Source organism: Zonotrichia albicollis, chromosome 1, assembly GCF_047830755.1.
Source record: "Zonotrichia albicollis isolate bZonAlb1 chromosome 1, bZonAlb1.hap1, whole genome shotgun sequence".
Lineage (NCBI taxonomy): Eukaryota > Metazoa > Chordata > Aves > Passeriformes > Passerellidae > Zonotrichia > Zonotrichia albicollis.
Genome location: NC_133819.1, coordinates 117,161,629 through 117,188,738, shown reverse-complemented (window position 1 = coordinate 117,188,738; position 27,110 = coordinate 117,161,629). Strand labels below are relative to the sequence as shown.

The 27,110-nt window shown below is 37.0% G+C and overlaps 1 protein-coding gene across 3 annotated transcripts in view; it reads left to right on the top strand.

Moving 5' to 3' along the window:
• Positions 1-27,110, top strand: part of TOX (thymocyte selection associated high mobility group box) — a 224,964-nt gene that overhangs the window by 181,000 nt on the left and 16,854 nt on the right. For all 3 annotated transcript variants that reach the window (XM_005479326.4, XM_014264592.3, XM_014264586.3), the window contains 2 exons: positions 5,896-6,126; positions 17,987-18,067. In XM_005479326.4, coding sequence (XP_005479383.2) covers positions 5,896-6,126; positions 17,987-18,067 — 312 coding nt within the window. The remainder of the gene's footprint in view (positions 1-5,895; positions 6,127-17,986; positions 18,068-27,110) is intronic.

Genomic DNA, 27,110 nt, shown 5'->3' with positions numbered 1-27,110 from the left:
AATCTCCCAAAATCCTGAAAACCTCCCAGAAATACACAAGTCTATTATCTTAATTTTGCAGACAGAAAAGCTGAGACACAGGAAGACTGGGACTTTGTACTAAGTCATCCCTTAAACTAGTAATAAAGCATGTTGAAACTGGGGACCTGCTTAGCTCTGTTTTGTGGTCGCTAGAAAAAAGCAGCCCTGTTAGAGCACTCCTGCAGTGCAGAGTGTGCCACAGACGTGTCTGGTGGGGAAAAGTTGCAGACTTGCAGGGAATGTGAAGAAAACATATTGTGAGTCACTGAGGAGGTATAATCCAGTCAAGAAATGTGAGTCTGATTTGTTTTAACATTATATTGTTTTTCATGCCTCCAGCTATAAAATAATCATGTAATTGGAGACATATGTTTTACTACATTTTGAATAAATTCTGATTCAAAAGTTTTATTTCAGGACATTCCCCTGATTTCACAAACTTTGGGTTTTAAAAATTACTGAATAATTCATACATTTTAAATGAGCACTTCCTTACTGAGGGAGACTTTAGAATACAGTTATGTAAAAATAATTCCAGGCAGCCTTTACTTTTTCAGAATAATTTATTTGCTACTTCTCTTGCATTGCTAATATTTTTACATTGCTGGGAGTGTGCAAGATGCTCTAAACTTCTGGAGAAAATATCCATTCAAATAATTTGGATTTCCTTTCCACTCCTATCAAGTATTTCAGTTATTTAATCGATATTTTTCATGTACATTTTCACTGTAGCACTTTGTGCTAACAGAAGTGTAGGGCTGTGGTTTAAAGCAAGCAGTAGTTATCTGAAGCTAATGTTTTTAATAGAGAAATACAAAGCACTGCAGACTATTTTCTTTGTGAAAATCAGTTTATATAGCATTCAACTTTTAATAAGGATGTTACTCTCTTTAAAATCCTCTGATGCTTAGTCTAAGCAGAAGAAGATGACAAATGGCACAATGCATGACACAAAATTAAATCCAGTGTGCTAAAGTAGATACATTGCCTTGAAATTATATTTATAATTTCACTGCTAAGAGAAAAGTTTAAAAGGATATTACATTTGGTTAATATTGACAGAGGCTTAAAGTCTTCTCCATCAAGTATGGTTTAAACAGCAAGCTTGATGGGGAGCAGATAATGCTATACATGTCTTCTGTGGGATTTCTTAGGGCTTTGTGAAAACACCTGAGGCTGGCCACCTATGGAGACAGGCCATGGGCTGGCACACCTGACCCCATGCAATGGTTCTGTAGTGCCCTCTGCAAAAGACAGAAGGGGTTGAATAATTAGCCTAAGTGTCTTGTTGTACTTCAAGATTTAAAGCTCTCCACTGTGTTTCTTTTTGGCACATTGCTCTTTGTGGAAGCTGCCAGTGAGTGGCCAAGAATACTCAAAATAAATCAGTTTTCTGTGGAGATCTTTCTCCCCAGATACAACAGTATTACATTTTATCAGAGTTGCTTTGGAGGGACCTGTGAAAGGTCTCACTCCAGAAATCCACTTCCAAGTGAAAGAAGGCACTGGATGGGGACAGGAGCAGATAGATTGACTGTTCTGTCTCGTGAGAACACCTGTCTTTTAACTGAGTATAACTTTGTGAAATTTGGATTCTTCTCTTTGATATATAAACTATCATGCAGATGTGTGGTATTATTTAATAGATCAGGGCCAGAGCTCATTAGCCAGTCCTTTGGTAGGAATACAAATGCTGCAGTGATAGGGTTGCTGTTGGAGTTCACTTTTTGTGCAGTCAGAGATGTAAGACCTCTCTCAGTTTATGCCAACTGAAATGTGTGGAAGAGAAGCCACTGTTTTTTTCATAGCACTTTTGGTAGAGAGGTCCCTAAAAACTATACCTACTCCTATCTCGAAAAAAAAATTACAGACATCTCAATATCCTGTTAATATTTATATGAATTTATAGAAAGAGCGTGATGGAAGGTGCAAAAAATATATGCTTTGCATGTACATTTGGACTAAAAATGTAATTGTTGCCCTATGAACCACTGGTTTCTATGAATGAAGGAAATGACCATTTACCTCAATATGCATATTCCAGATTCCAGTATTAAGCTTTACAAACTGATGTAATTGTTCATGTACTGAGCTTTGTGGATGTTCATTCCATGATAAATATTCAAATTGTTGTAAGCCTTATCCAACATACCCAGAACTAATGGCAGCAGCTGCTAAATGTTATTTGGCAATACTCATTCTCATAACAACTCTTTCATATAGGCTGTTCAGACTTCAACTGTCCTATATTCCCTGGCTCAAAGAAAGGGAAAGGAGCTGCATTGTAGAGGGCTCAGTTTCCCTTCATGCTATTGCTCTAAAGGCAGGACAGCTGAGGTGGCTTGACCATGAGATCAGTGACAACTGTAGCATAGTTGTAAGGCTGGATATCCATTCAGGGAGCTGCTAAGACCATGGAACTGTGAAATGTAGCCTCACACTGAGGGTATTGTCTCTGTAAAGAGTGCACATCACTAAGGCTCCTTAATTCTCACAAATCTCCTATGTGGGGCTATTGTTAGAAGCAGAAAAAAGGGAGAACTACTAAAAAATGAGTAGTTGTAAGTAACTATAAAAACATCCTAAACAAAGTCACCACTTAGCACATGCCTTATTTTGACCACTTCAACATTGCAATATTATATTTCTGTAATTCTTGCCATAATTCACACTGTTGAATCGTTAAACTTGTACTTCGTTATTGCCAAGCATAATTGTGAGCTGCTGGAAGCATTACTGGTTTGTAAATAAGTATTTCTTCATAGATGGATAACAGGGTCTTCGTCTGTGTTAATTTGCATATCACTTATGAGAGAAATTCAAATAATGTATTTTAGAGGAAAGATAGCAAGAGGACTGCAAGTAGCAAGAATTAAATAACAGAAATACAATTACTAAAGAACTGCTGCAGCATATTCTCCTTATGTGGCAGAGGTTTTACAATATTTACTTTATATGATAGGAGTTATAAGTGGAATTCTGTGTTGTCTGTTCAGCCTATTATGCAGATGGTGCTTGATTAAAATCTATTTTAAACTACAGCGATTACTGCAAGATAGTGTGCATAAAACAGCTCTCCTAGCTCCATTAAAGGCTTTGGTACTATTGCAGTTTATTTTAAATATGCTTATAGACATTTTCCAGGTTCTCAAGGGACATTTAGATATCAACGATGTGCCTTACTTGATAGTTTTAAATCCTACACTAGATATTCTTGTGATCTATTACGTGTGCAACATGGTTAATATACACTTTCTTAAAGTGAAAGATTATTGCTTTCTTGTGATAAATAAGTTAAATACATCACCATAATTAAGCAATAAGCCATGACAGGAGGTGGATTACCATGAGCTAACTACACCTCCAGGGATTTTGAGGCACAAGTCTATGCCTAGCAGAATATATATGGTTTTTATTTTATTTTCCATCTGTCTCTACTTTGGTGGTTAGAAGTGGAGTCTATGAAGCTGATGGACTGATGGGAGCATAAGGTAGACCATCATCTCAGCCATTTGCAAGGTTATTAGTACTGGAATTCTGGTATTCTTTTTATTTCGTTATTTTCATATAAGACAAACAGAATTTCCCCTGTGAGTACTCTGTTTTTAACAGTGGGTTTTCAAAGTCTCTTGATCATTAAGGTTGGAGAATAAGTTTTTAGAGCTCTTCACAAAACAGCTTACCAGAAGGCACTTACACTAGTTTCTGTAGTATATCACCTAGTTTAAGGGTAGTTAAAGTAATATGGTATCCTAACATACAGAGAACTTTTAAATCGCATTGGTTCAAAAGTAAACTGAAAGGAGAAAAATGTTAGTGAATCACAACGGAAAAATTTTAACTATAGAACTAATTATTTCAATGTCTTCTTGCTCATGGAGTTCCAGTTGCACTGGACTTCTGAAAAGTTCAGACTAATGTTCTCAAATTACACCCCTAGTTAATTGTACTTTAACTGCTAGTTTTGTGTATCCTGTAGAATTAAAAAATAGCAAGAGACAAAAAGCTGGATAACTTAATAAAGGGTATTTAGTTTTTCCATATTTTCCAAATCCTGGCAATAGGCTGCATGTCTATTAACTTTGTATTAAAGTTGCAGCTATTGTAACATAATGCTCAAAAAACCAAGTAACTTCATTTTCAAGTTCTGGTCATTACTTTGTTGCTGTTTTTAGTAAACCACAGAGATTCAGATTTTTCACTGTAGTCACTTGACTTCTGTTGGACACCACATATTGAGGCATATAGGAAAATTAAAAAGTCACTTTTCTCAAAATGTGAATTTCCAGCCATTTTCCTCATGCAGTTCAATGATTTGAACACCTGTATCCTCCTGTGCCACTTGATACGCATTATTAAAAAATAATAATAGAAGGAAGTGAAAGAAGTCATGCCTAGTAGATCCTTAGCCTAGAGCATACCATTTATGCTCTTGATCTTCTCTTCTCTTAAAAATGCTTATGATGCACAGTGCTTTGGTCATGCCGACAAAAGAAAAAAGCTTTTGAACCCACTTGTAAGATCACACACCATTTCTACAGATACAGTAAATTAAGTGATCATATCAAGAAAAGCTACTTTGCCATGGAGCTCCAATGTGTTGAAGAATCAGGTTATTGTCCCTTTAGGTGCTTGTAAGTCATAGAATCCTAGAATAATTTAGGTTGGAAAAGGCCTTTAAGATCATGGAGTTGAATTGTTAACCTCATATTTCCAAGCTCACCATTAAACCATGTGCCCTGGAGCCCACACCTAGACATCTTTTAAATGCCTCTGGGGAGGGTGATTCCACCACTTCCCTGGGCAGCCTGTTCCAATGCTTGACAATCTTTTTGGTGAAGAGTTTTTTCTTAATATCCAATCTAAACTTCCCCAGGGGCAACTTGAGGCCATTTCCTCTCATTCTTGGTTGGCTTGTAACTTGGGTCAAGAGCCCAGCATTCACTTTGCTACAACCTTCTTTCAAGCAGTTGTAGAGAGTGATGAGGTCTCTCCTGAGCCTTCTTTCCTCCAGGCTAAACAATCCCTGTTTCCTCAGCTGCTCCTTGCAAGGCTTGGGCTCCAGACCTTTCACCAACTTCACTAGGAAAATTGGGTGCTTTGGCACCCAAATGCTCATGTGGGGGCTTTTTTTCAGGTGATGTATAAATAAAGCACATGGGCTTTCCTCCATACACCATTCCTCTTTCACTCCTTTCCTCAAACCATTTGCTTTTACATGAGCAGATATAAAAACTACTCAGCCAAATCCAGATAGGTCAAAACTGATCCTTTAAAGGGCTCTAAACTGTCTATACCAGTAAAGGTTTGTTTCTTCAGACTTTAATTAGAAAGTATGTAGGGGAATGTCTGTAACTTGAATTGCTTGGTTCAAAATCAGATTTTCTCCGAAGTCCCTGGAAGATGTACCACCAGCTGCATAAGAAATTGATTTGAACAGTAGTCTGGGGTCATTCTGGGGAAAGATGAGAATAAGCAAAAGGTAGAAATGACAGTGTTTCTGCTGTCTGCAGATGGTTCATGTTGTTGAACTGATACTCAGGCTATAGAGAAACTAATTTCATTTTAATTTTCTCATCATTTTCTTGCTATAGCCACTAGCAATAAAACTTAGAAAAGGTGAAAAGATGACCAGATAGAGATTATAGCAATTATTTGAAAGAGGAATATAAATCATTATCCAAAATACTTATAGTGAATTTTATGCATGTGACTAATGCAGATAGTGTCAACATTTGGAATGTCAAAGATAACAATAAAAATTCCATTTCTGCATGCCAAATCCAAAGATTTTGCATCACAGAGGCTGTAACAGTGGTTGGAATGAATTAAAATGGCTTTTTTCAATAGTACTTTCCTAATTTTATGTTACAGGTCAATGGTGGCGAGAAGAGACCTGCTTCAGATATAGGAAAGAAACCCAAAACTCCCAAAAAGAAGAAGAAGAAGGACCCAAATGAGCCACAGAAGCCTGTGTCTGCCTATGCATTATTCTTTCGAGACACTCAAGCAGCCATCAAGGGCCAAAACCCCAATGCTACTTTTGGTGAAGTCTCTAAAATTGTAGCTTCAATGTGGGACGGCTTAGGAGAAGAACAAAAACAGGTACAATATGTGCTGTAGCTCAGAGGCTTTGTTTCAGGAAAGTGTTATCAGGGTCATCTGAGCACTGTAGGCAGCTTCTTTTGTTAGCCAGGATGAAACTTGAATATGTGCCATCTCAGGAATATGATTTAAAGAGGCTGAGATAAGGAGAGTATCATTTTATTATATCTGTATGAAACCACTAAAAGAGTTTACCTTGTTTTGGGATGTGACACAAGTTTTAGGATTATATTTAGGAATGTTTTATGCTGAAATCTGTGGGTCTAGGATTTTGCAATGTCATTGCCCTGTATGTGAAACTGCTGGGTACAGGCCCTTGCTGCCGAAACTTAGAATATCTGAGCTCCCACTTGCAGATGTTTCCCTTCTCCATGATCCCATGATGCCAGGAGTAAGACTGAGCTCACATTTGCTCCCAAACCACCTGTCTTTTATGAAAGAAGTTAGTGATGTGTTGACCCAAAGAGAGCTAGGGTGGATGCTGGCAAAGGGCATCCTCTAGCATGTATGTGGGCTGTGGAAATCACTTCCCAAGGTTGCTTCTGTTTTCTATGGAAGGACTTGGTTCTGCAACGAGGCCAGCAGAGCTGGACCTGAAACGTTGCAGAAATAATTCCAAGTCAGGCAAAGCTGTGTAAAAGTGGGCAACTCTGGAAGCTCATCACATTGAAGTGGTGACGGCTGGCAAATACCATGGGTCCTCACTGTAGCATACCATTGCTCTTCTTGTTGTAGTTGGTTACATTTTACTAACTGCCATCAGAATGGATTGGATTGATAAAGGAAAGGGAACTTTAAGAAAGAAACATATATGGAAGGAAAGGATGTTCTGGGTGAGAGTTATATTGGCTACAGGAGAGCTGGACTGGGGTTGATGTTAGCACAGAGAGCGGAAAAGTACTGGGAATGAACTGAATCTCCTTCATTCATGCACTGTTATTACAAAATTGCAGTTAAAAAACTAAGAATGAAAGAAAACTTTTTAATGATTTATTGATAGGTAAAATTATTTGTGCTTGGAAAAAATAAAAAGGTTACTTTGCTAATAGCTGGGTAGTGTAAGTACATCTAGATCGTTGCTAAATATACCGGTGTAAAAAGAATCAAGATTTGGCACTCACTGACTAACTAAAAAAAATAAAATAAAACCTCTTGTTATCTTCATCTACCAATGAATAAGGCCAGCGTTTGGAAGGTTTGGCTGGAAGAAAAGTAACTTTCTGAACACAGGTATCAGAAAAGTCACTTGGGCTGGCACATTACAGTTGTTTTCTCGTGTTGTATCTTCTTTTCCCTTTTTAATATGCCCAGCAAAGACCAACCTAAAAGACTGTTAAATGCATAAAATACACATTTCTTTCAAGTTTGTCATTGTGAGTACTACCATCAAAATATTAAAGCTCTTCCATAGAAATGTGTAACAAAAATGCATGAAACCCTAAATTTCCAGCTTAACTTAAATTTCCTATTCATGGTTGAGAGCAAAATTTGAATAAATCCTATGATGTAAGAACAGAACAATTTTTTTTTCCATATCTTGTTGCTGTTAATCTAAGTTGAAACACAGATGAGTGATGCATTTTTGAATCCATATGACACATGCATATAAAAATGCCTGCAACTATGTTTTTTAAGCCAGTTCTTTAAAAAGTTTGGGTTAGCATATCTTCATTTCTTTTTTACTCATTTTGCCTATCCATTATCATCTATTAAGCACATTTTTAAAATTCCAGGCTGAAGCCCTTTCTAATTTAGCACTGTACAAAAATAAGAAAAGATAGTTCCCATTAAAAAAATAAAATTGGCAATCCTATTTTCTACAATAAATTTAAACTAATTTTTTTTCCATTAGGGATCTAATAGTAATGATTACACGACATCTTAACTGACTAGATAGCCTGTATTTTAAAGGCTTAATTTTTCAGATCCAGAGCACTAGTAACTGCTATGAAATCTATGTCTCTGGTAGGAAAATTGGACTCTAAAAAATACAAATTATTAATGTAGCATTTGGTATTTGGCATTGAGAAAGATTCAGAAATTCAAAAATAGTTAAATAAAGAAACAATAACATCATTAGAGGACAACTTTATTGATGAATTATACTTATTGAAAAGGATTCAATTATCATAAAGCTTCTGGCTTATGTTTTGGAAGCTAATGCTTATTCTGGAATTTAAATAGAAATATATTTCCAAATTATGTTTCCTGAATTGGAACTCCTTTTCCTATTTAAATAGTAAATATAAATGAATCAGAAAGTAGAACATAATGCAGCTTTTGAGAAAGAATAGCCTCATGTTTTCATGCTAAAATGAAATCTTCTTTGTTACTGTGATCTGAGCCATTTTTTCTGAAATGCATAGAATTCTTCTTGTTTATTCCTGAAGATTGACCACAGAATAAATAAAAATATAGAAACTCAGTACAATAATGACCTAAGGGCAATATATATCCAAGACTGCAACAAAATTCTGATAACCTGGCACATTGAAAAGCCTTGTGCTATAACCACCTCTGTCTTTCAAACTGTGAAGAACTAGGAAAGTGTTATTTGAGAAAATAGGATTTGAATGACATAAAAGGAAATGGTGTTATGAACTACCTGACTGTGGGTGCCTTACTGAAGTTAGGGGAGGGTTATGCTTAAATTGGGTTGCACTCTGATACTCTCACTATGAGAATAATGCAATTCATTAGACTAAAGCAGATACCAGTGTACTTCCCTCTTAATTTATCATATGAAGATATTTGAATTTTTGAATCATATGTTCCCATTAATTTCTGTATGTAAAAAGTCCATTTGCAAATAATGCTGGTGTGTGCCTTTATTCTATTTTTCCAACTCTATCTACAGAGTCTAGAAGTTAAAGGGAGTTCAGTGGTCGTGGTGGACTTTGTCAAGGACTTCTCAAATTCTGGATAGAGTGCAATAATTAAACATGATCAGAAGCAGGCACTGTTCTTCATTTTTCACTGTAAATGCTTTCTAAAATTGTTCAGATTAATAAATCTGTGAACAGTAGGCAGCTGTAGCAGTAGTGTGTTGAGGTACATTCTCCTCAATGCTGTAGCCATAGCACTGGGATATTTTTTTCAGTGACTTTTCCAGTGCCTCTCCTATGATCACAAACACTGTTTTCTCTGTAGTACCGTTCTTCTGTGCATCCCATTTCTATGGCTTATATATGTGCATCTTTGCCCTTTGCACACTTTTTTACTGCAAAGGGGAGATAAACAGCCCCCAGGAAAAAGGGATCAGCATGCTAAATGGTCGAGTCACTGGCTTTCAGACAGAACGCTGGTTTAAACTGGGTAAAAAGGCTATTTAGGTCATTTTCTGTCCTTAGATGAAAAAGGAAAGTAATTTTAAATCAGTACCAGATGTGCATGTACTAAATGAACCTTAAGTTTCTAATTGGAGTCCTAGTAAAGCTGTAATAGATGTGGCAAATTACAAACAAAATGTTCTTGTTTACATTAGTGTAACTTTAAAACTTCAGCCAAAGACCTTAATAAATGTTCTGTTATTCTAAAAATGGAATTGAATGTCTATTCAACATTCAACAAAATTAATCTCTGGTGTTACTTCGGTGACTTAACTGGAATTCTAGTAGGAATTAATTTGGCCTCCTATGAACAGCTCAGTTCATAGAACACATACTTGTGTGTGTGTATGTGTTCCTGTGTGTTTGCTTCAACATTGCCCTGGTCCTACAGCTGGGAGAAGGAGGGATTCACCCAAAACTCAGCAATCAGAAGAAGCAGGTGAAGTGACTGTTTGAGTGCTATGACAGATGCTTTCTTTCAGGCTGCATAATTCATAGACAGTAATATTAGCTGCAACAGTTCAGCTCAATAGCAACACCTCATTATTTTATCCCTCAGTATTTATTCCTACGGTTGACGCCTCATGAAATTACTGTTAATGTGTTTATATAAGGGCAGATCTGACACAAGTGGGAAGAATTTAATTTCCCACTCATTCTTTCCTGCTGATGTGTCCTCTTCCCCTGGTAGAAGTGGCAAGTGTAAATAGTTAATTTGCTTCAATTATGAGCCTGTCCTGCTAAATTAGAAGCAGCAGGAATATGAAGAGCCAGAATTATACATATGAGGCAGCTGACAAATTCTCCGAGCTCACAAAATCAAATCATTTACTCCTCATTGGTGCTCAAAGACCCACTAGATAAAAGCTGCAGTTTATTCTTTAATATCTGATGGAATTGGATTGTATGTTGCCAATACCTATGTAAAACTAAGTCCCTGTGCATTAGTGTCAATGTTTTTGTTGCTGTTAACATTTTCACTATAACCCCCAAGCTTTCAGGGGTTTTTATGTTGTTTCTAAAAGAACTCAGACTAATTTGGCCATGAAAAATAACAAAACATGTTTAATAAGTTTTTCTTTTGACCACAGGGATGTTTTAGACATAGCAGCACATATTCACTGCTGGGATGACCAGGTAGATCAGGAGGGGATATGCAAACAATGCTGGCCAACACCTCATATTTCCAGAGCTTCTGTGTGAAACACCACAAGTCAGATCAAAGTGGATCCAAGATCAGTGTTTCAAGAGCTCTTGACTCCACCGGTCCTTTGGGAATGCCCAACCTAGATCCTCCTCCCAATGGCATCCCATCCCTTGACATGACAGATGACATCACCCACCCCATGGCTGGCAGAGCCATCGTGTCCCCATGGCATTGCCATGCATGTGGGGTACTCTGTGACAGGATGTCAGACAGCTCAGGGGACTGGCTGCTGAAACAGCTTCAGATGTGCACACCATGAGGTCAAAGTAGTCAGTAGCATTTTTAAAACAAATTTTTCATTTCTTCCCTTATACATGCTGATGTACTCACACAGGCACTTGTTTATCTACCTCTCATTCTCCCTTTAGAAACACTTCCTTGCTCCATGCTAATGAAGCAATCTCCAAGGAGTAACTAACACAATTGTAAGAGCATGAGAATGTACCTCCAGTTTAGTAGATAAACAACCACACAAGGTTTAGCTTTGTTTTATTTTTGTAAATGAGAATAGGAAGAGAAGGCACATCTGTGTGTGCACACTGCCAAAGTGAATTATAAGCAAAATGGATTCTGGAAGAGGCACAACAGACAGCAACGTTACATCTTTCCTCCCAGCTACTTGCACCTATGTGCTTTCACCAGTCTTGCATCTTAGGAGTGTTTTGGAGATGCACTGTTTTTGTTTACAGATTCCTCTATTGAAATTGCATCTCTACCCTTTGAAGGTCTAGGCTGGGGTGTTAAGATTTCAAAACAACTGATCCTCATCCTGGTGTATTCTCCTTCTCCTTTCCTCTGAAAGCATTTGGAATGAAAGCATCATTAATGAGCTGGAACACAAACGGGCCAATAATAGGCACATACTATGTGCAGATACAACTCATGTCTATTTACACATTAGTAAATTTATATCTTCAGGTTTTTCCACTCTTGCTTCTACATGGCCAGTCCTTGAACCCCTTAACTTCCATTGAGGTCAGAGGGGAGATGTTTCAGGCCCTCTGTACAGTCACAGGGAACACCAGACACCCCCTGCTCCGGGTGGATTTCTAACATCCATTTGCAGTACAAAACAACCTTGGCTCCTAGAGAAATATTGCACAAGGCCCCTGAGTTATGAAATGTTGACTTTAACTCCACTTTCTTATTGTACTTGGAAGCAGATGGGTCAAAAGGACCCTGGGTTTCAAATACTGCTGTAGAAATGTGCATAAATATTAGATTTAATTTTCAGCTTATTCTTCTTCCCCAGCTTTTAGCCATACATTTGACTTCCATAGGAACACGACTTTTATGTCATTTGCATACAAAACTGGATTTAGGCCCAATTATTATATCTCCATTCAGACTCACATCCTTTAAAAAAAAAAAAAAAAAAAAAAAAAGAGTACCAGCAGGTGGAAATAATCATCAGATAAATCATGTGTTTAATGTCACTTGTTTTGTACTCAACTTTCATCCAGTGTGTTTCTGATAAAGTGTGCAGTCCTGTTGCTGTAAGCTGAAAGCATCAAGACTGTAAGGTCAAATTATTTAGGCCTGGCACAAATGGCTGCAATTTCCAGTGTTCTCCAGGAGTCTCATTGTTTGTGCTAGAGCTGAATTTGGCCTGTGATTTTTCCCCCACATGCCAGAAAGACAGAATTCTTTCCCCTAAGCCTCTAATAAGTCATTAGTGTCTTTTCCATGCTCTACAGTCTAAGAGACTACTGAGCCATATAGCTAGCCCTGGGCCTCTTTGTTACTGTATGTACTTAGATTGAAAATCAAATGGTAATATATTTCAATGTCCATTAAGCAATTCTGAGGATTTTTTTTTCTGACTGCTGTGGGAATATCTTTCTCCACATTTTAGATGAGTGTGTGCAGCTCTAGGTGCCTTTGATACAAAATCAGGAGATTAAAACTAGAGATATGTCTCCCACTTGGAAAAAAATACAAGCTTTCTCTATGAGCTGAAATATTTAGGGCCAGGAATGACAATCTGAATGTGGAATTTAATTTTGGATTGGAGCCTACTGTATTTTATCAGATGACATTCCTGTAACTGTAGTCCGTGAAAATGACACTCCCATGGGATATAACACTGCAGAGACCAAGAATACAGAATCAGTCATGTTGCTTTTTGATTTACTGTTTTTGCATATACTGTTTTGTGGGGTTTCTGGAACACTTCCACCAAAACAAATGTGGGCACTTTTACATCATTTTAAAAAGACAAATATAACTTGCTTGCAACTCTCAGCTCTAAAGAAATATCCACAAGATAAACAGAAAATTTCCCTTTCTTTGTCATCCTTGTACCATCTATTTAGGCAAAGCCACGGAAGTAGCATGGTTCTTTGTAATTTGCTTTGTCATCTAGGAGACACAGAGCTTTTGCAGACTTCCATAAAACACAAATTCTGAAAGTGTCTTTTTCTTCTAAAATTATGAGTCAGTTTAGTTCACTGTCTCCAAGTCTAGGATCGTCTCTAGAATCAAAGGGGACTGCAGTCCCAAGCAATAATTTTCCATTATCATCTGATAGTCAAAACTGAGGATGTGGTTGCAGACATTTGAGTGCCTGTTTGAGCTCTTGTGATGACTGGGGGAAGGGAGATTTGTTCCCCTCAGGCAATAAGGGTGCAAGCCGCAAGTGACAGGGTAGTAATCCTGCTGCTTACTGTGTTGTGACTTGTTGATAATCCTCCACAAGCAAGTTAGAGGAAGTTCATTGTGAAAAAATGGCTAACCAGAACACAATCCTGGCTAAAGACACTATAGGTATATTTCAACTATATCTATCTATCTATCTATCTATCTATCTATCTATCTATCTATCTATCAGTAATGAACTTCATATTATAGAGCCCATAGAAAAGCACAGGAGGCATAAAGCCTGCCTCAAAGAATTTATGATCCAAAAAGACAAGAACTGAAAAGCAGTTAAAATACATAAAGTAAAACATGACCAGAATCTGACAGCATAAAGCAAAAGTGCTTAAGTTCTACTGTGGCTTTAATTTGGTGAATCTAGTATTTGTGAGTGGTTGTCCTATAACCTGCCACCCTTCTATCTCCATGTGGAATTTTGGATGCATTCAGTTTAGGGATGTGTATCACTGTTGAATCACTGTTGATAAGTAGAGTTTGGTCCTTGCTGCAGTAGCTCTGGTGGCCCACATACATTGGCAGCCCAGGAAACCTGAGCTAAATGTTGCTGGTGCAATGGCCTGGGGGCTGGTACCAACTTGTGAGAGCCCAGGGCATTAATTTTTCCTAGTGGCCTCATTCAAATTATATATTATATATGTGATTTATATGATATTATATGTTATATATTATATCTATTGTATTATTATATGTTATCTATTTAATTTCTATTTTTACTTCTATTTCCATTTCTATTTCTACTTACATTTATATTTATACATAATATATCTATATTTATATGCACAAAGTAGGGGTTTGTGCTCGCTGCTTTTTACACACTTTGCTGCGCAGTGTAAGGGAACTTGAAGCTACCTTGGAAGTGCAATTAAATGGGGACCTGTGTATTATGCTGTTTGCATTTGCGTGTGTGAAGCACAGTAGGAAAATAATGCCAGCAAGTTCCATTTATAGATAAATGTAGGCAGTCATGGTGTTTTGGGGTTTCTATAACATGCTGAAGAGAAAAAGAATAAATTAAACTGACCCACCCTGCATATACAAAATGATGTCTTTTTCTGCCAACATTCATTTTTTTCCACAACTGGGACAATATAGAAAATAAAATACTGTGTAAGGACACAAATATGCTGCCTGAGTGACAATCAGTTGACGTTCAATTATCATGTTAATCGAATTAAAGCAAAATGGAAATTACTTAATTCCATAGCTATATTTTCCTGTCAAATTACTTATTTAATAATTGTTGCTTGCTTGACAGAGGACAAGAAAATGACCTTATAGGAGATTTCTAAGATGCTATAAATAAAATTAAATGTTCCCACGCTACAGTATAGATAAGCAAGTGAACAGAACTCTGCTTTATGATACAGGAAAATGTTAATTGTATTATTGGATATGATGTGCTTGATAATTTGGCACTGTCTTAAGCATGAAGCTCAAAAGACCTTCAGCTGTTTTCTAGAGCACACTTGAATGATGACACAAGTCTTTTTCCTCCCCAGATGTGCTGCAAGAATACAAGCCTTATACTTACAACAACACAAAAATATTTAAGCCTGAGGGCTAAAAAATTCTCACAGCTGCAGAAAAAAAAAAAATAAAATAGTTTGAGAGAAGCATCTGACTTGTTCATACCTGTTTGAGGCACTGCTGCACATGCTGAAGACTCTCCCCACTTGCCCTGCCTTCATAAACCCCCAGTGCAGGTCCAGTCCAGAACAGAGCCAGAGAATTGGTACCACTGCCAGGGCCACATTCATTTACCTCCAGAGAGAAATATTGCTGACCAGAGCAGACTTTGTTGCTGTTTATGTTACCAAGTGTTCACTTCTCAGAAAGGCAGAATTTACCCTAATTTTTAGTCTAGGCCATGACCAATCAATTTCCAAAACCAGCATGAGGATCATCAGCCTACTTGTGTGCTAACCTAAGCACTGGGCACCTTGGGAAGGACACAGTGAAAGCTCAAACTGTTTGCCTCAGAGGACACACCAATGCTTTTCCAGGGACAAACTGGGGTGAGCTGATGACCTTCCAGGCCAGCCAGCCTGCAGGAGCCATTCTAGCCAATGCAAAACTCAAAGCAGGCTGAGGTAATCTAAAATTTTTCCCACCCAGTAAAGTAAAGTATATTTTTTACTATAATGACCTCCTCTTAAATCAGTGCATTTTATTGTGCCAGGGAAGACATGGTGTTCTTGTGATTATTATTCATTCACCAAAAGATTCAAAAGAGGGCAAGGCAGGGTGTACACTGAACATGGTAGATGCATAGGTAGGACATAATTAAATAACAACTGTCTGATGATATTTCTATGAAGTAGTGATGTTTTAGGTGGAGATTTCCAGAATTGTTGTTAATTTCATATTATTGAGTTAACCTTGTGCAGTATTACTATTTGCAGGAAAAGTCAGGTCTCAGAGGACTCTTCCAATTATGCTGTGACTGTAGAGCACAGCAAGAGTGTCTATTTTTTATATTTGTGTAATGCAAAATAAAACCCAATGTGGAAGCAGTAGATACATGATCTTTTGAAGAACATTGATTGTTCTGTGTAAAATTTGTTGTTCAGCTGTTTTTTAAGTTGGCTATCAGGGTGATGCAGAGGCCTTGCAATATACAAAGCAGTATAACTTAGTCTTTGTTCTGTAGGTCAACCTGAATTAATTTTAGTAGACTGCTGACTAATTTCTTATTTGTTTTCAAAACGAATAGTAATTCCCCTAATAATCACAAATGATTACAACTTAAAAAGCAAATTGCTACCTTTTTTTTTTTATTTGCAGAACAGTAGGAGATTAACAAACACTACATATTTATCTTAATCTGGAGAAATTACAAGGGTGCAAAGATACAGTTGCACAGCTAAAACCAATCTTCTCCCTTCTCTGTCTTTATAGTTACAATTTTTGAAGCCTAAGACTTCTCTGTTTCCATTATGATCTTTTGCTTCCCTGGGAAGCAAAATCTTTAATCCTTTTAGGCAGCCTCTGAGTTTTGCCAGCCTGTATCTGAGATTTGTTCTGTGTCTGAAAGTAAAGCGTTAGTGAAACAAAAAATTGTTTCACGAGTACATTCTTTATAAAAATGGTTTTGTACTGGATCCTTCCAGCCTGACATTACCACTCTCCCTTTGTTGTCTGCAACTGTATTGTCCTGTGTGTGTACACTCTGTGCTGCCAGGTCCTCTCCATTTACAGGACTGCAGGTTTTACTGAAGCATTGGAAGATCAAAAGAGAGCGCTTTAAAGTTCCCTAAAGTTTATTTTTCTAGGGAGGAGATGTTCATGTGTGCTTTTAGCTGTGGAATTCAGAAGAACACCCCAAAATTCTCCTCCTAAATAGCTTTGCCTGTCTTTTAACTTTGAGTCAATAGCCCAGTTAACCGGGCAGTGAGGAATGGCAGGGGGAAGGTGGACAGTCTTTACTTTCAACATGGGGGCTTTCAACAGGTGCCCAGGTTGTGCATTTGGCTGGAGAAGTGGACAACAGATACACAAAGCTGCAGTTTCATTTTGTGCAATATTATGAACCCCAAATGTCCGTCCACATGTGAATTAACCTTTGGCACGTGACTTAAAAATCATTAAATATAACAACAATGAAAAAGTAAATTTTATTTCCCTTTATTTTTCTCCCTCACTTTTAAACCTTTAGATATTTTCTAAACTTCTCCTTTCAACAAGAAGGATGAGGAGTCAGTCCTGCTTAGTTACATGAAGCCCAGATGCATGCATGACTCCTAAATCTACCCTTTCAGGAAAAAACCCAAAACATGAAGTAATGAGAAACTCATGACAATATTTGCAAACAGAAATGTTGAGTTGTTCCTAAATCTGTCAGTGACATGGCTAACAGCAAGTCATTAGCTAGGCTCCATGGGTCACAACCTGGTTCTCCTCCTGAGAGCTTTCAACCCTAAATATCCATACATGCTTTTGTAACATCATGTTACTGTAGTGCTATGAAGTCCTGCTTAACCCTGCAGATAGTCAGTTTTGGTCTTGAAATCTGGGCAAAATTGAAGTGATTCATTAAGGTCTTTAATCTATTATGAGATTGTGCACATGCCACATTTAAAATAATTTGGTGAGTTGAGAGAAATGTACAGAAATAGATCCATGCTTCTGAGAAGTTAATTAGACCAATATGGGATCAAGACTGGAATAATGACTAACATTTATTATCCTTAGCAGCTCCATGAACTTCTTTGACTGCCCCCAACAGTTCAGCCAGGGAAGAGAGGAATTCTCCTGGCTAATCTGTGGTGCTGTCATCTCCTCCTTCATTTAGCTCAAATGTCTTTCTGCAAATTCCTGTCTTCCTCAGGGGGTTTTAACTGGTCTCACAGGTGGAAGCCAGCAGAGAGGGTCACACCCACCTTCCCCCATCCCCAAAGGTCCCATTTGAAAGTGCAACCTACACCTCACTTTGAGCAATTAAACTTGAGGTGCTATGAGGGATATTGTTTTTTCAGTACTGCTGGTTAGTTAAATGGTGTTTCACAGTTGGAATAATATTTTCTTTAAAATATTTGATGTTTATTATTTCACTCTTTAAGCAATATGAGGAGGAAAGGCTGTTTACTTAAAAAGACATAGAGACACACGAGTGATATATAAAAACAAAACCAGATTAATTTACCAATGTGCCACTCTTTGTTTTTAGGTATACAAAAAGAAAACTGAAGCTGCCAAGAAGGAATATCTGAAGCAGTTAGCTGCCTACAGAGCAAGCCTTGTATCCAAGGTAACACATGATGTATATACATACACACATCTATATAGTGACATATTGCAAACCATCTTCAGCTCAGCACCGCAGTATTTAGTGCAAATTGCCTTGTTTATTATCACCTTGAACTTGTGTTTAAGTTGCAAATGCTCAATAAACACAGTCATCTGTCCACATAAAGATATCCTTTCCCTCCTGGTCATCAGGACAGCACTTCAGTTTGGGAGTAACATGTAAGTTCAACAGGGGAAGGAGGTAGTGGCAAACAGACCTCTATATAACAAACGTGCCAGGCAGCCACTGTGCTACCGATAAGGGAAAAAATATATATCACACACAAAATGCCTGGGTTTGGTTTTGTGGTTTTTTTACTACTGCTTTTTACCTTGCAATCACAAGACCGAAATAGTCAAGATCAGATGATATTGCAGATTTCCGTAAGAAATGTGAATTTCCATTTTATGTCCAGCAAGACATTGTGAGCACGGCATGGGCCACCACTAAGGCAATGGTGGAACATTCTTTACTGGAACACACCAAATAGACAGCCAGTAGCAATTTTCTAAATAGATTTATTCAAACATTCTCAGTGCCTATAATTTTGCAGTAGGCTCTTTAGAATTTGTAATAGAGTTTTAAATGTCTATTACATTAAATGTCTATTACAGTGCAGAAGAATGTGAAATAACCATACTGTGTCAATGTGAAAAACCCACTGAGCAACTTCAGAATCATACCAGTTAGAACCACTTGCTTTGGGTCTATCGAAACAAATTTAGATAAATTTTGTTCTTACTTAAATAAAATCAATTTTTGAGGTAAAGAGCACAGTATGAAGGACTGGCATATAGGGCATGAGAAGAACTTCTTGGTTAGTTTCAAAATATTTTTGGGGCTCTGCACACTGTATACTATATTAATTTTTCAGAGGATTTGCTATATGATTAGCCATGCAAGGACTTTTCATGCATGCTTCTGCATTATCTCTGTATTTGGTCAGTGTTTGTTCTGAATTTAAAAGTCTGAAATATGGCTGCCACCTAATTAATTTTTGAGAGTTTTGTCCTATAACTTTCCATTTTTTAGCTGCCATTTAAATACTCCTGCATTTAATTAAAGTTATTTACAGTATACCTTTCATTTCTGTATTAGGACTGTTTGGTTCCAGAAATAATCATTGCCTTCAGAAAGAGTAACATGTGAGCACAAGCAAATCTTTTTGAAATAGCTTGCTTATTGGCAAAAATAGGTCTAAAAAGCTCAAAATATTCCAGTTTTAACCCAGCTTTTCACTTGAGAAGATAACTTGACTATCATTATTCAGTACATCATGGACTATTTACGTAACACTCTTTCATGGCTTAATTTTGAAATGCACAATATAAAAAATGTGATTTTTTTAAACAATAAAAGAGTATATTATGGCATTTTTTTGAAATTTTTTTTTAGAAAAAAAATTGGAAGACTCTTGATCAGTTCAGTGCATTAATCCATTAGTGCAAATATTCAAATTTGTTGTTAGTCAGAAAAGCACTGAAGCATTTTCTTAACTTTTAAGCAATTATTTAAATTCTGCCCATAATGTAATGTTTTCCTCTAGTGTGGAAAGTATAAAAATATAAACTTAATGAAGCTGAGTACTGATTGCTTATTCCCATGAACACACTCAGTGAATCTAAAAGAGCTGGCATGTAACAAAAGCAAGTCCATTTTGGAATAAGGATGTAAAATAACCATTTGTAATATAATATCAGTATATTCTACATTATCATTATTAAATATTTATATGGCACCAGAAGAGTTGTGGTTTTTTAGACAAGCCTGTAAGCATGAGAGAATATATATAATACATAATTAAGGTTATTTGGAGTCAAAATGGTCTTTTATGTTGATGTTGCTACATTACCATCCATAAAAACTACTTTTAGATGGTATTATTAAGATTCCAAGACCTCATTATCAAAAGCTTAGACATGCCAAAAGTAACACACTTTTTCCAAAAATTCTTTATTACCATATTAGTGATTTGCTTACAGTTATATTTTGTGCTTTGTGCCTCACTCTGTGGTACCTCACATTTATAATCAGGTGTTCACTCTGGGTCCTCCTGAGTTGTATTTACTGCATGTTGTTTAACCTTACTGCTTTATAGAATGTGCTGCTCATCCCAATGGTGCTTTGGTGTAAAGAAATTCTCACTAATGCTTGGGACCAGAAGTTTATATAGTCCATATTTTCAAACACAATTGTGAAATCAGGTTCTCATTAATTTTGTGTATTCTCCTTGGAACATCTTTTTTTCAAAGTATTTGAAAAATATTAAGCCCTTCATGTTCATAGCAGAGCTCCAATGACTTCGGGGTGGCAGCTGTGAGATACTCAGTTATGCTTCATATCCCATCAGGATAGGCTTTGGCTATCCAAAAGCTATCCAATTATCAAACTTTCTTTCATATCCCCTCCTAGAGGTGTCTGTCTGCAGGAAGAGGCAGGCACAAGTAGGCAAGGGTTCTGCTCAGGTCCCCTCTGTCCAGCTCAGCAGGTGCCTTACACCTCCCAGAGCAGCTGCTTTTCCTGTTTCCTATCTTTTTGACTGATTCTGCTGCCTTTTTCATGAAGTACTACTGGGTTTTAAACTAGTGAGCCTATGAGAGTCTGTGCATGTTTTTTCCGCATTTAATTGCAAGTCTTCTGTTTTCTGAAAAGCAAGGACTGGACATATGCCATGTTCTACCTCAGTAGTCCAGACTTGGAACTGAATTCATGGCACCCACCTTAGCCATTTGAGATTCCAGAATAGTCAAAGTAGAAGATTACAGAGGAACAAGGTAGAACTCCTGCTGCCAGGACACTTCCTAGCCTCTGCCTGACAGCAGAATAGTGGCATTCAGAAACACTGGTGTTCCTACCAAGCTCTGGGGTGGATGTGGAGAATCAGGTGGAGGGAGTGGCCTGCTCCATGACACTCAGCTCCTTGCCCCTTTACTCTGATTTTTTTTCTTTCCTCCCCTCCCTGTTCATTGTTTAGAGAGCTGAGCAGTTCTGTTTGGACTTTGGCTCACACACACCCATACTGTGCATCATATCAGACTGTGTTACTTGACAAAATCATAGCTGAAAAGAGTGGAAGTGTCACCAGCAGCTCAGGTAATAGGATTGCCAGCCCATTTCTAGTAAACTTCTAAATGCTTTCATGATGTCTTTATAAGACATGTATGGCCACCACTCAGTAAATAAGGTAAACATATAATTGTATAAATATGTCAGTATGCATTAATTCCCATTCATTTATAATTTTATTTCCTGTATTTTCTCCTTTTTTATTATACTGCTTGAAATTGATATGTTGTTGAATTTTTTCATGTGTGTGAGAATTGATTGGTAAAGTAAAAACACATAACAAAGCATTATATCTTCTGCTATGCAAATTGCCATATTGCTTATAGTACTGACTAAGCCTTTGCATTGTAAACAAGTGTCTTTATATTTGCCCTCAGTTGCAACTTTTAGTACTATTCAGGTCCAGAAATGCAGTCTCTGATATCTGGTAATTTGTACAGCATTACATAAAATGCTGTGAATTGCAATTTTACTTTTTTTCATAAAACAAGCACTTTTTCTAGCTTAACCAGCCTTTTTTCTGGCTGACATTAGAGGTTTTGCTGCATCTTTCAAATATATATATTTAATATGGATGTATATGGGTAAATGTAAAATACTTTCATATATTACATAGGTTCACCTATGAATATTTATAAAACTTATAAAATTTATAAAAATATTTATAAAATATATATATGGTAGGTATTCAGCATGCATAACATATTTATGTGCATTGATTCATATATATGTGTTAATTATAACAGTACAACTGTATCTGTTTCAGTAGTACAAAAAAGATTTTTTTGTCCCTTTTTTATTCTTTTTGACTCGATGAATCTTTAATTCTCCACAATTTCAAGTTTCATGAAGATATATATTTGTGACTATGGCTGAAGCTAAAACCTCTCAGCAAGGGGAATATTATTCAATATCAAAATACTCAGGCATATTTCAAAACTCTGATGCTGTATCTAAGTCAAAGTGGTGTCCTCATTTGACTTTGAAGTGAACACATTGGACATTTTTCAGTTTTGTGGACAGTGCAAATCCTTTGGACATGTAAAATTGCTTCTTGAAACTTATGGCAGACTTAGCTTTTCCTAGTCCATCATCTTGCAATTGTGGTTCATAAGAAAACTAAAGGTCATATCTGTAAGGCTGACTTTGCCTTAATGCCATTAGCCCAGCAATTTGTAACCAGAGAGTTCCAGGGACCCAAAGTATCTGTTACATTGCCCGTGGTGTAATAAAAATGATCAGCCTAAGGAATTCAAGTCTCTTAAAAATGCAGTGGACATAAATGAAAACATTTTACTTTCTTGTAAAAAGCAATATGGAGACCATGAAAAGGAAAAAAATAAATACAAAAATTAACAAAACAAGCAAACAAAATCAAAACAAAAAAAAATCAAACTCCCAAAATAAGCCAAAACTAAAATGATGAAATTGATATTAGTTTCCAATTTCATATATGTATGTGGGAGAGCACTTGCCTAACATATAAAAAACCAAAAAGATATATTAGGTGTCCCTGATCAAACATTTCCCAACTATTAAATAAATGCATATGTGCCGGTGTGCTCTCTCCACAATTTGTTTTCTGTAACTGCATCACTTCATAGTGGCCAAGCTTCAGATGAAGGGGGGCACTGTATCCTGGCTCACTTCTCCCTGAAATGAGCAGCTGCTGTGGTTTGGGACATTTCTTTTGGGAATAAAGTTTTTAATATCTCTTGACCAGAGTTAGTGACTGAACTGTCTTGTCTCCTGGTCAGTGCTTTAACAGGTTGGCTATTGCATGCAAGGAGAGCAGCGTCCTTTCTGCTGCTGGCAAAGAGGCACCTGCTGCTGAGAACAGCTTTTCCTACATTATAGCTCGACCTAGTCCATGCAGATGATTTTGGAATTTCATTAACCAGTTAGGCTATTCTCCGTGAAAGCATAAGAGAAAGAATAAATAAAAAATAAAGTTATGTTTGATGCATGATATTTTTTTTGGTGGCTACAAGTGCTATAAGGCATATGGCAATATTTCTCTTAAAGCAAAACCGGTCCCAGAGTGATGACATACACATACAAGTTTTACCTTTTTCCATTAGAATCACTAGATAGAAAAACTGTAATGAAAAGCTTCCAAAGCAGGTGCTTCATGCTTCTGTGATACCTCATTCTTTCATTATTTCTGGAATTATTATGATGTAGTCAGAAATTTTTAAAGAATTGTAAATTGAATCCTTTATGTGCAAATATGTGATGCATCAGAGTATCTGCTAAATAAATGTGTATTTATAAAAGAATTATCTAATCATAACACAAGTCCAAGCATTTTTTTTTGCCTAGCAAGGAAACCAATGATCTACTGCAGCTGAAAATAAAGAGCAAACTATATTTAAGTTAGTTCCATGAATTTGATCTGAGGCTAAATCATGTGATACTTTACATTCAGCAGTGCAAAAGCTGAGAGATGCTCTCACAGAATTTCTGCCAGCAGAAAAAGTGGCAGAAATGTTTTCATCTTGATAGAAGCCAGATTTTGATTTGAAGAGGAACTGTGTTTGTTTTTGAAATGAGTTAATAAAACTAGATTTCACTATTAGCCTAGTGCTTCCATTTGGGGAATTAAAACACTTGTATCAAATTAAAGTTGCATATCCTTTATCACATGTACCCAGGTTACATTCATAAAACATCCATTTTTACTTACATATCCTAAATGAATCCATGACAATCCCCTGTAGATGATGACAAAATGTATATTTAGATTTGAAGATGTTCTTCTGAGCCACCTTGACTAATTATAGATGACAACCCATGGCTTACTCCTTTGTTTCTGAAACATCAAGAATGTGTCAAAAAGCTTTTTGAACTCTCTGGGGTCCTAGATGTTGTTATTGCAATAGGTGACTGGAATTAACAAAATAGGAAATGTCATTTGATAAGATCCTCTTGTGGCTTAGGTAGGAAGGCAGCTGCGCTGCAAATATGCATATGAGTTATGCACTGGAGTGGAGAGAGTTAAATCAAAGGGATCTCTGCAGGAATTAAAGAGCTAAGAAGAAGGAGAAACAGTGCTGGAGAGAAGCCATTCTCTCATAAGCATCTTCACAGGGGTATTAATAAAATGGCTGAGCCCACGCAAGCTAGGGAAAGGGATTCTTCTCAAGGACAGGCTTGGGGTTGGAAGTCACCTAAAATGTCCAAAATGTTACAAGCAGACAGGATTATGTGAACACAGAAAAGCTGAGAGAAGGAATAAACAATTCAAGATACTCTTTCCACCAAAGAGACAGCAAAGACAGCAGATGCAAACTTGAGCTTAGGTAAGCTTTGTAGGAGCTGCATAAATATGCAGCCAATTTCCTTCTATCTGCTTCTGTAATGTCACAGCACTGAAGAGAACTCATTTTCAAGCTGAGTCAGGCCTGCCTAAGTTTGATCACAGCCTGCACAGCCTGGATCATCCTGGTACCAGCTGACATAATCACTGCTGCTTCCTGAATGTAACCTTCATTCTGGTCACAGAGTCTGAAGATTGTTGAATTCCTCAAGGACAGACACAGTCACCAGGTGTGAGCCTGGCACTGTCATGGAAAGAGACAGTGTGGCAACCACATTGGTTTATGATACATGTTCATGTAAAACCTGAATTAGGTTTAGTTCTTTTCCAGGCTTTGAAATCCTCACATAGTGCATGTTCCAGTCTGTAGAGAGAGGAGGCCAAACTTCCATTTTTTATTTAAAGAGAAACACCTGTTTCTGGTTTAAGATAGACCTGTGTTACACCATTATGGCTTTAAAAAAAAAAAAAAAACTGAATTTGGAATATATTGTGTTTGCCCACAAGTAAAGCTGCCTACACTGTTTGTTGTTTGCATATTGCCATAAGGCTTGCTTTGTCCTTGAGGAGGTTTCTCAGCATATATTTAAAGGACACATAAGCATCCAGTAGTACCAAGAACATTTACTGAATGTTCTGAATGTATTTACTGAGTACTTTACTACAAAGGAGAGCTTAATTGGTGTTATTAATAAAGAAGCATTTTGATAATATCTCATCTGTAAACAACTGAAATTATATTGCTCCAACTGAAAGGCTTTGATCATTAATTTTCTGAAATCAATAGAACAAGAAAAAAAAAACTTTTTTCCTCTCTAAATGGAACACCTCTGGTTTCTTTGGGACAACACTGACTTTTTAGTTTCACATTGCAAGCAGCAATATTAGTTGAGCACTGCATACTAGAGTGAAATTATTGTAATTCCCACATATTTAATTCCCACATATTTAATTCCCACATATTATTCTATGGCAGAAAAGAATTCTGGATATGAAGCATGTATAAATTATGTAAGTGGAAGATATCCATATACATCATCTGGAAATACATCTATGTAGTCCTGCTTATTGGCAACATTTCTAACGAAAACTGCATTAACATGTTAACAATGGAAATAAGTGTAGGCACTTGTAGATTCCAGGCATGCTTCTTATGGATCAGAGGTCAAAAGGAGTGATCATCAGCTGGGAGTGATTCTCAGCCTCTATTAGTCAGATCCTACCTGGTTTTCATGAAAAATGAAATGGACATCCTGACATTAATACTTAAGTAACAGTAACAGTGCTGGGCTGTGATCCAAATTCTGTTTGAATTAATAATAGATTTTCCTTTAAATTCAGTAGTCTAAAGACCAGGCCCTTTGAGTACTGCCTTGTTAAAACATGTTCTTGCTTTACTTTCAACCACATGGATGTTTATGTTCAAACAGAAATGGGATTGCAATCTCCAACAGTAGCCAGAAGGCAGACACAATTTAGAAAGAGAACCAATACCCATATGTAGGTTTCAAGAGCTGTTTGGTTACACAGATACATAGGTCAGAACCTAAAGTGTGAGTTTTCAAATTGTTTCCAGGTTTTCAGGTTATATCCCAAAGATATGGAGATACCAAAATGGCATCATCTAGGCTTTTTCTTTTTCCTATAAGACAGCTAAATTGAGCAGGATGTCTTTACCAAAAATAATTTCTCAATCACAGGGAGAGTTGAATAGGGTGAAATCTCAATGTCACTTTCCTCTAAGGAGCAGACACACTCCCTGTGCCTGAATGCAGTGTGATAAGAATGATCACTAGGCCCAGGGCAGTTCCCTTCAGGAAAGAATGGCACAACTAAGTGAGCAATGCCTAACGCCCTATTCCTAATCGAATTCTTTAATTTGGCAATAATGCATGAGGAGCTTTGGCACACAGCTGGGGAATAGAAGTGCATGGGAAAGCTCTCTTTGCACTAAAATTGGAAGGGAGATCATGAGTTTGGTGAAAATCGTGGGGAATAACTTGATTCAACACTTTCCAAACTTTGTGCAAAATTATCCACCCTGAGCACTTTCTGTTCAGAACAGCACTCATCTGCATCATCACAGACTTCCTTGAAAATATTATAGAAATAAATTTGTGTTTTGTGGTCCATAATTTTGTGGACCAAGGGTCATGCACCACCAGTAATTTTAGTTAATATAATTATACTTGTTATCATTAAAGTTACAGTAGTACTTATTTTGTTCTGTCCCTTTTCCTATATCTCTCCTACTTTCATTATCTTTCTGTTGGGATTTCAAAATGTTCTTCCCTTTTTTCTTTGTGTTTCAGTAAAACAATAGATTCTTTTGGGGGGGATGGGAAGGGAATTTGTGTTGTGCCTAAAGGGCAGTCATACTTTCTCTATACAATTCCATTGCCTTGTCTTCACCTTCTGAGTTTAGTTTTTGTTGTTTGTTTTTTATTTATTATTTAATTTAGACAATAGTATTTGGTGATGATGTTAGAAGGACAGACGGGTCCATAGGAAATCCTTCTCCTAGACTATGAAGAATGTTAAGATTTACAGTAAGGCTTGAACTTGTTCTCAGAACAAGTATAAGCCACTCAAAGAACATAAAGGACTGTTACAAATAAC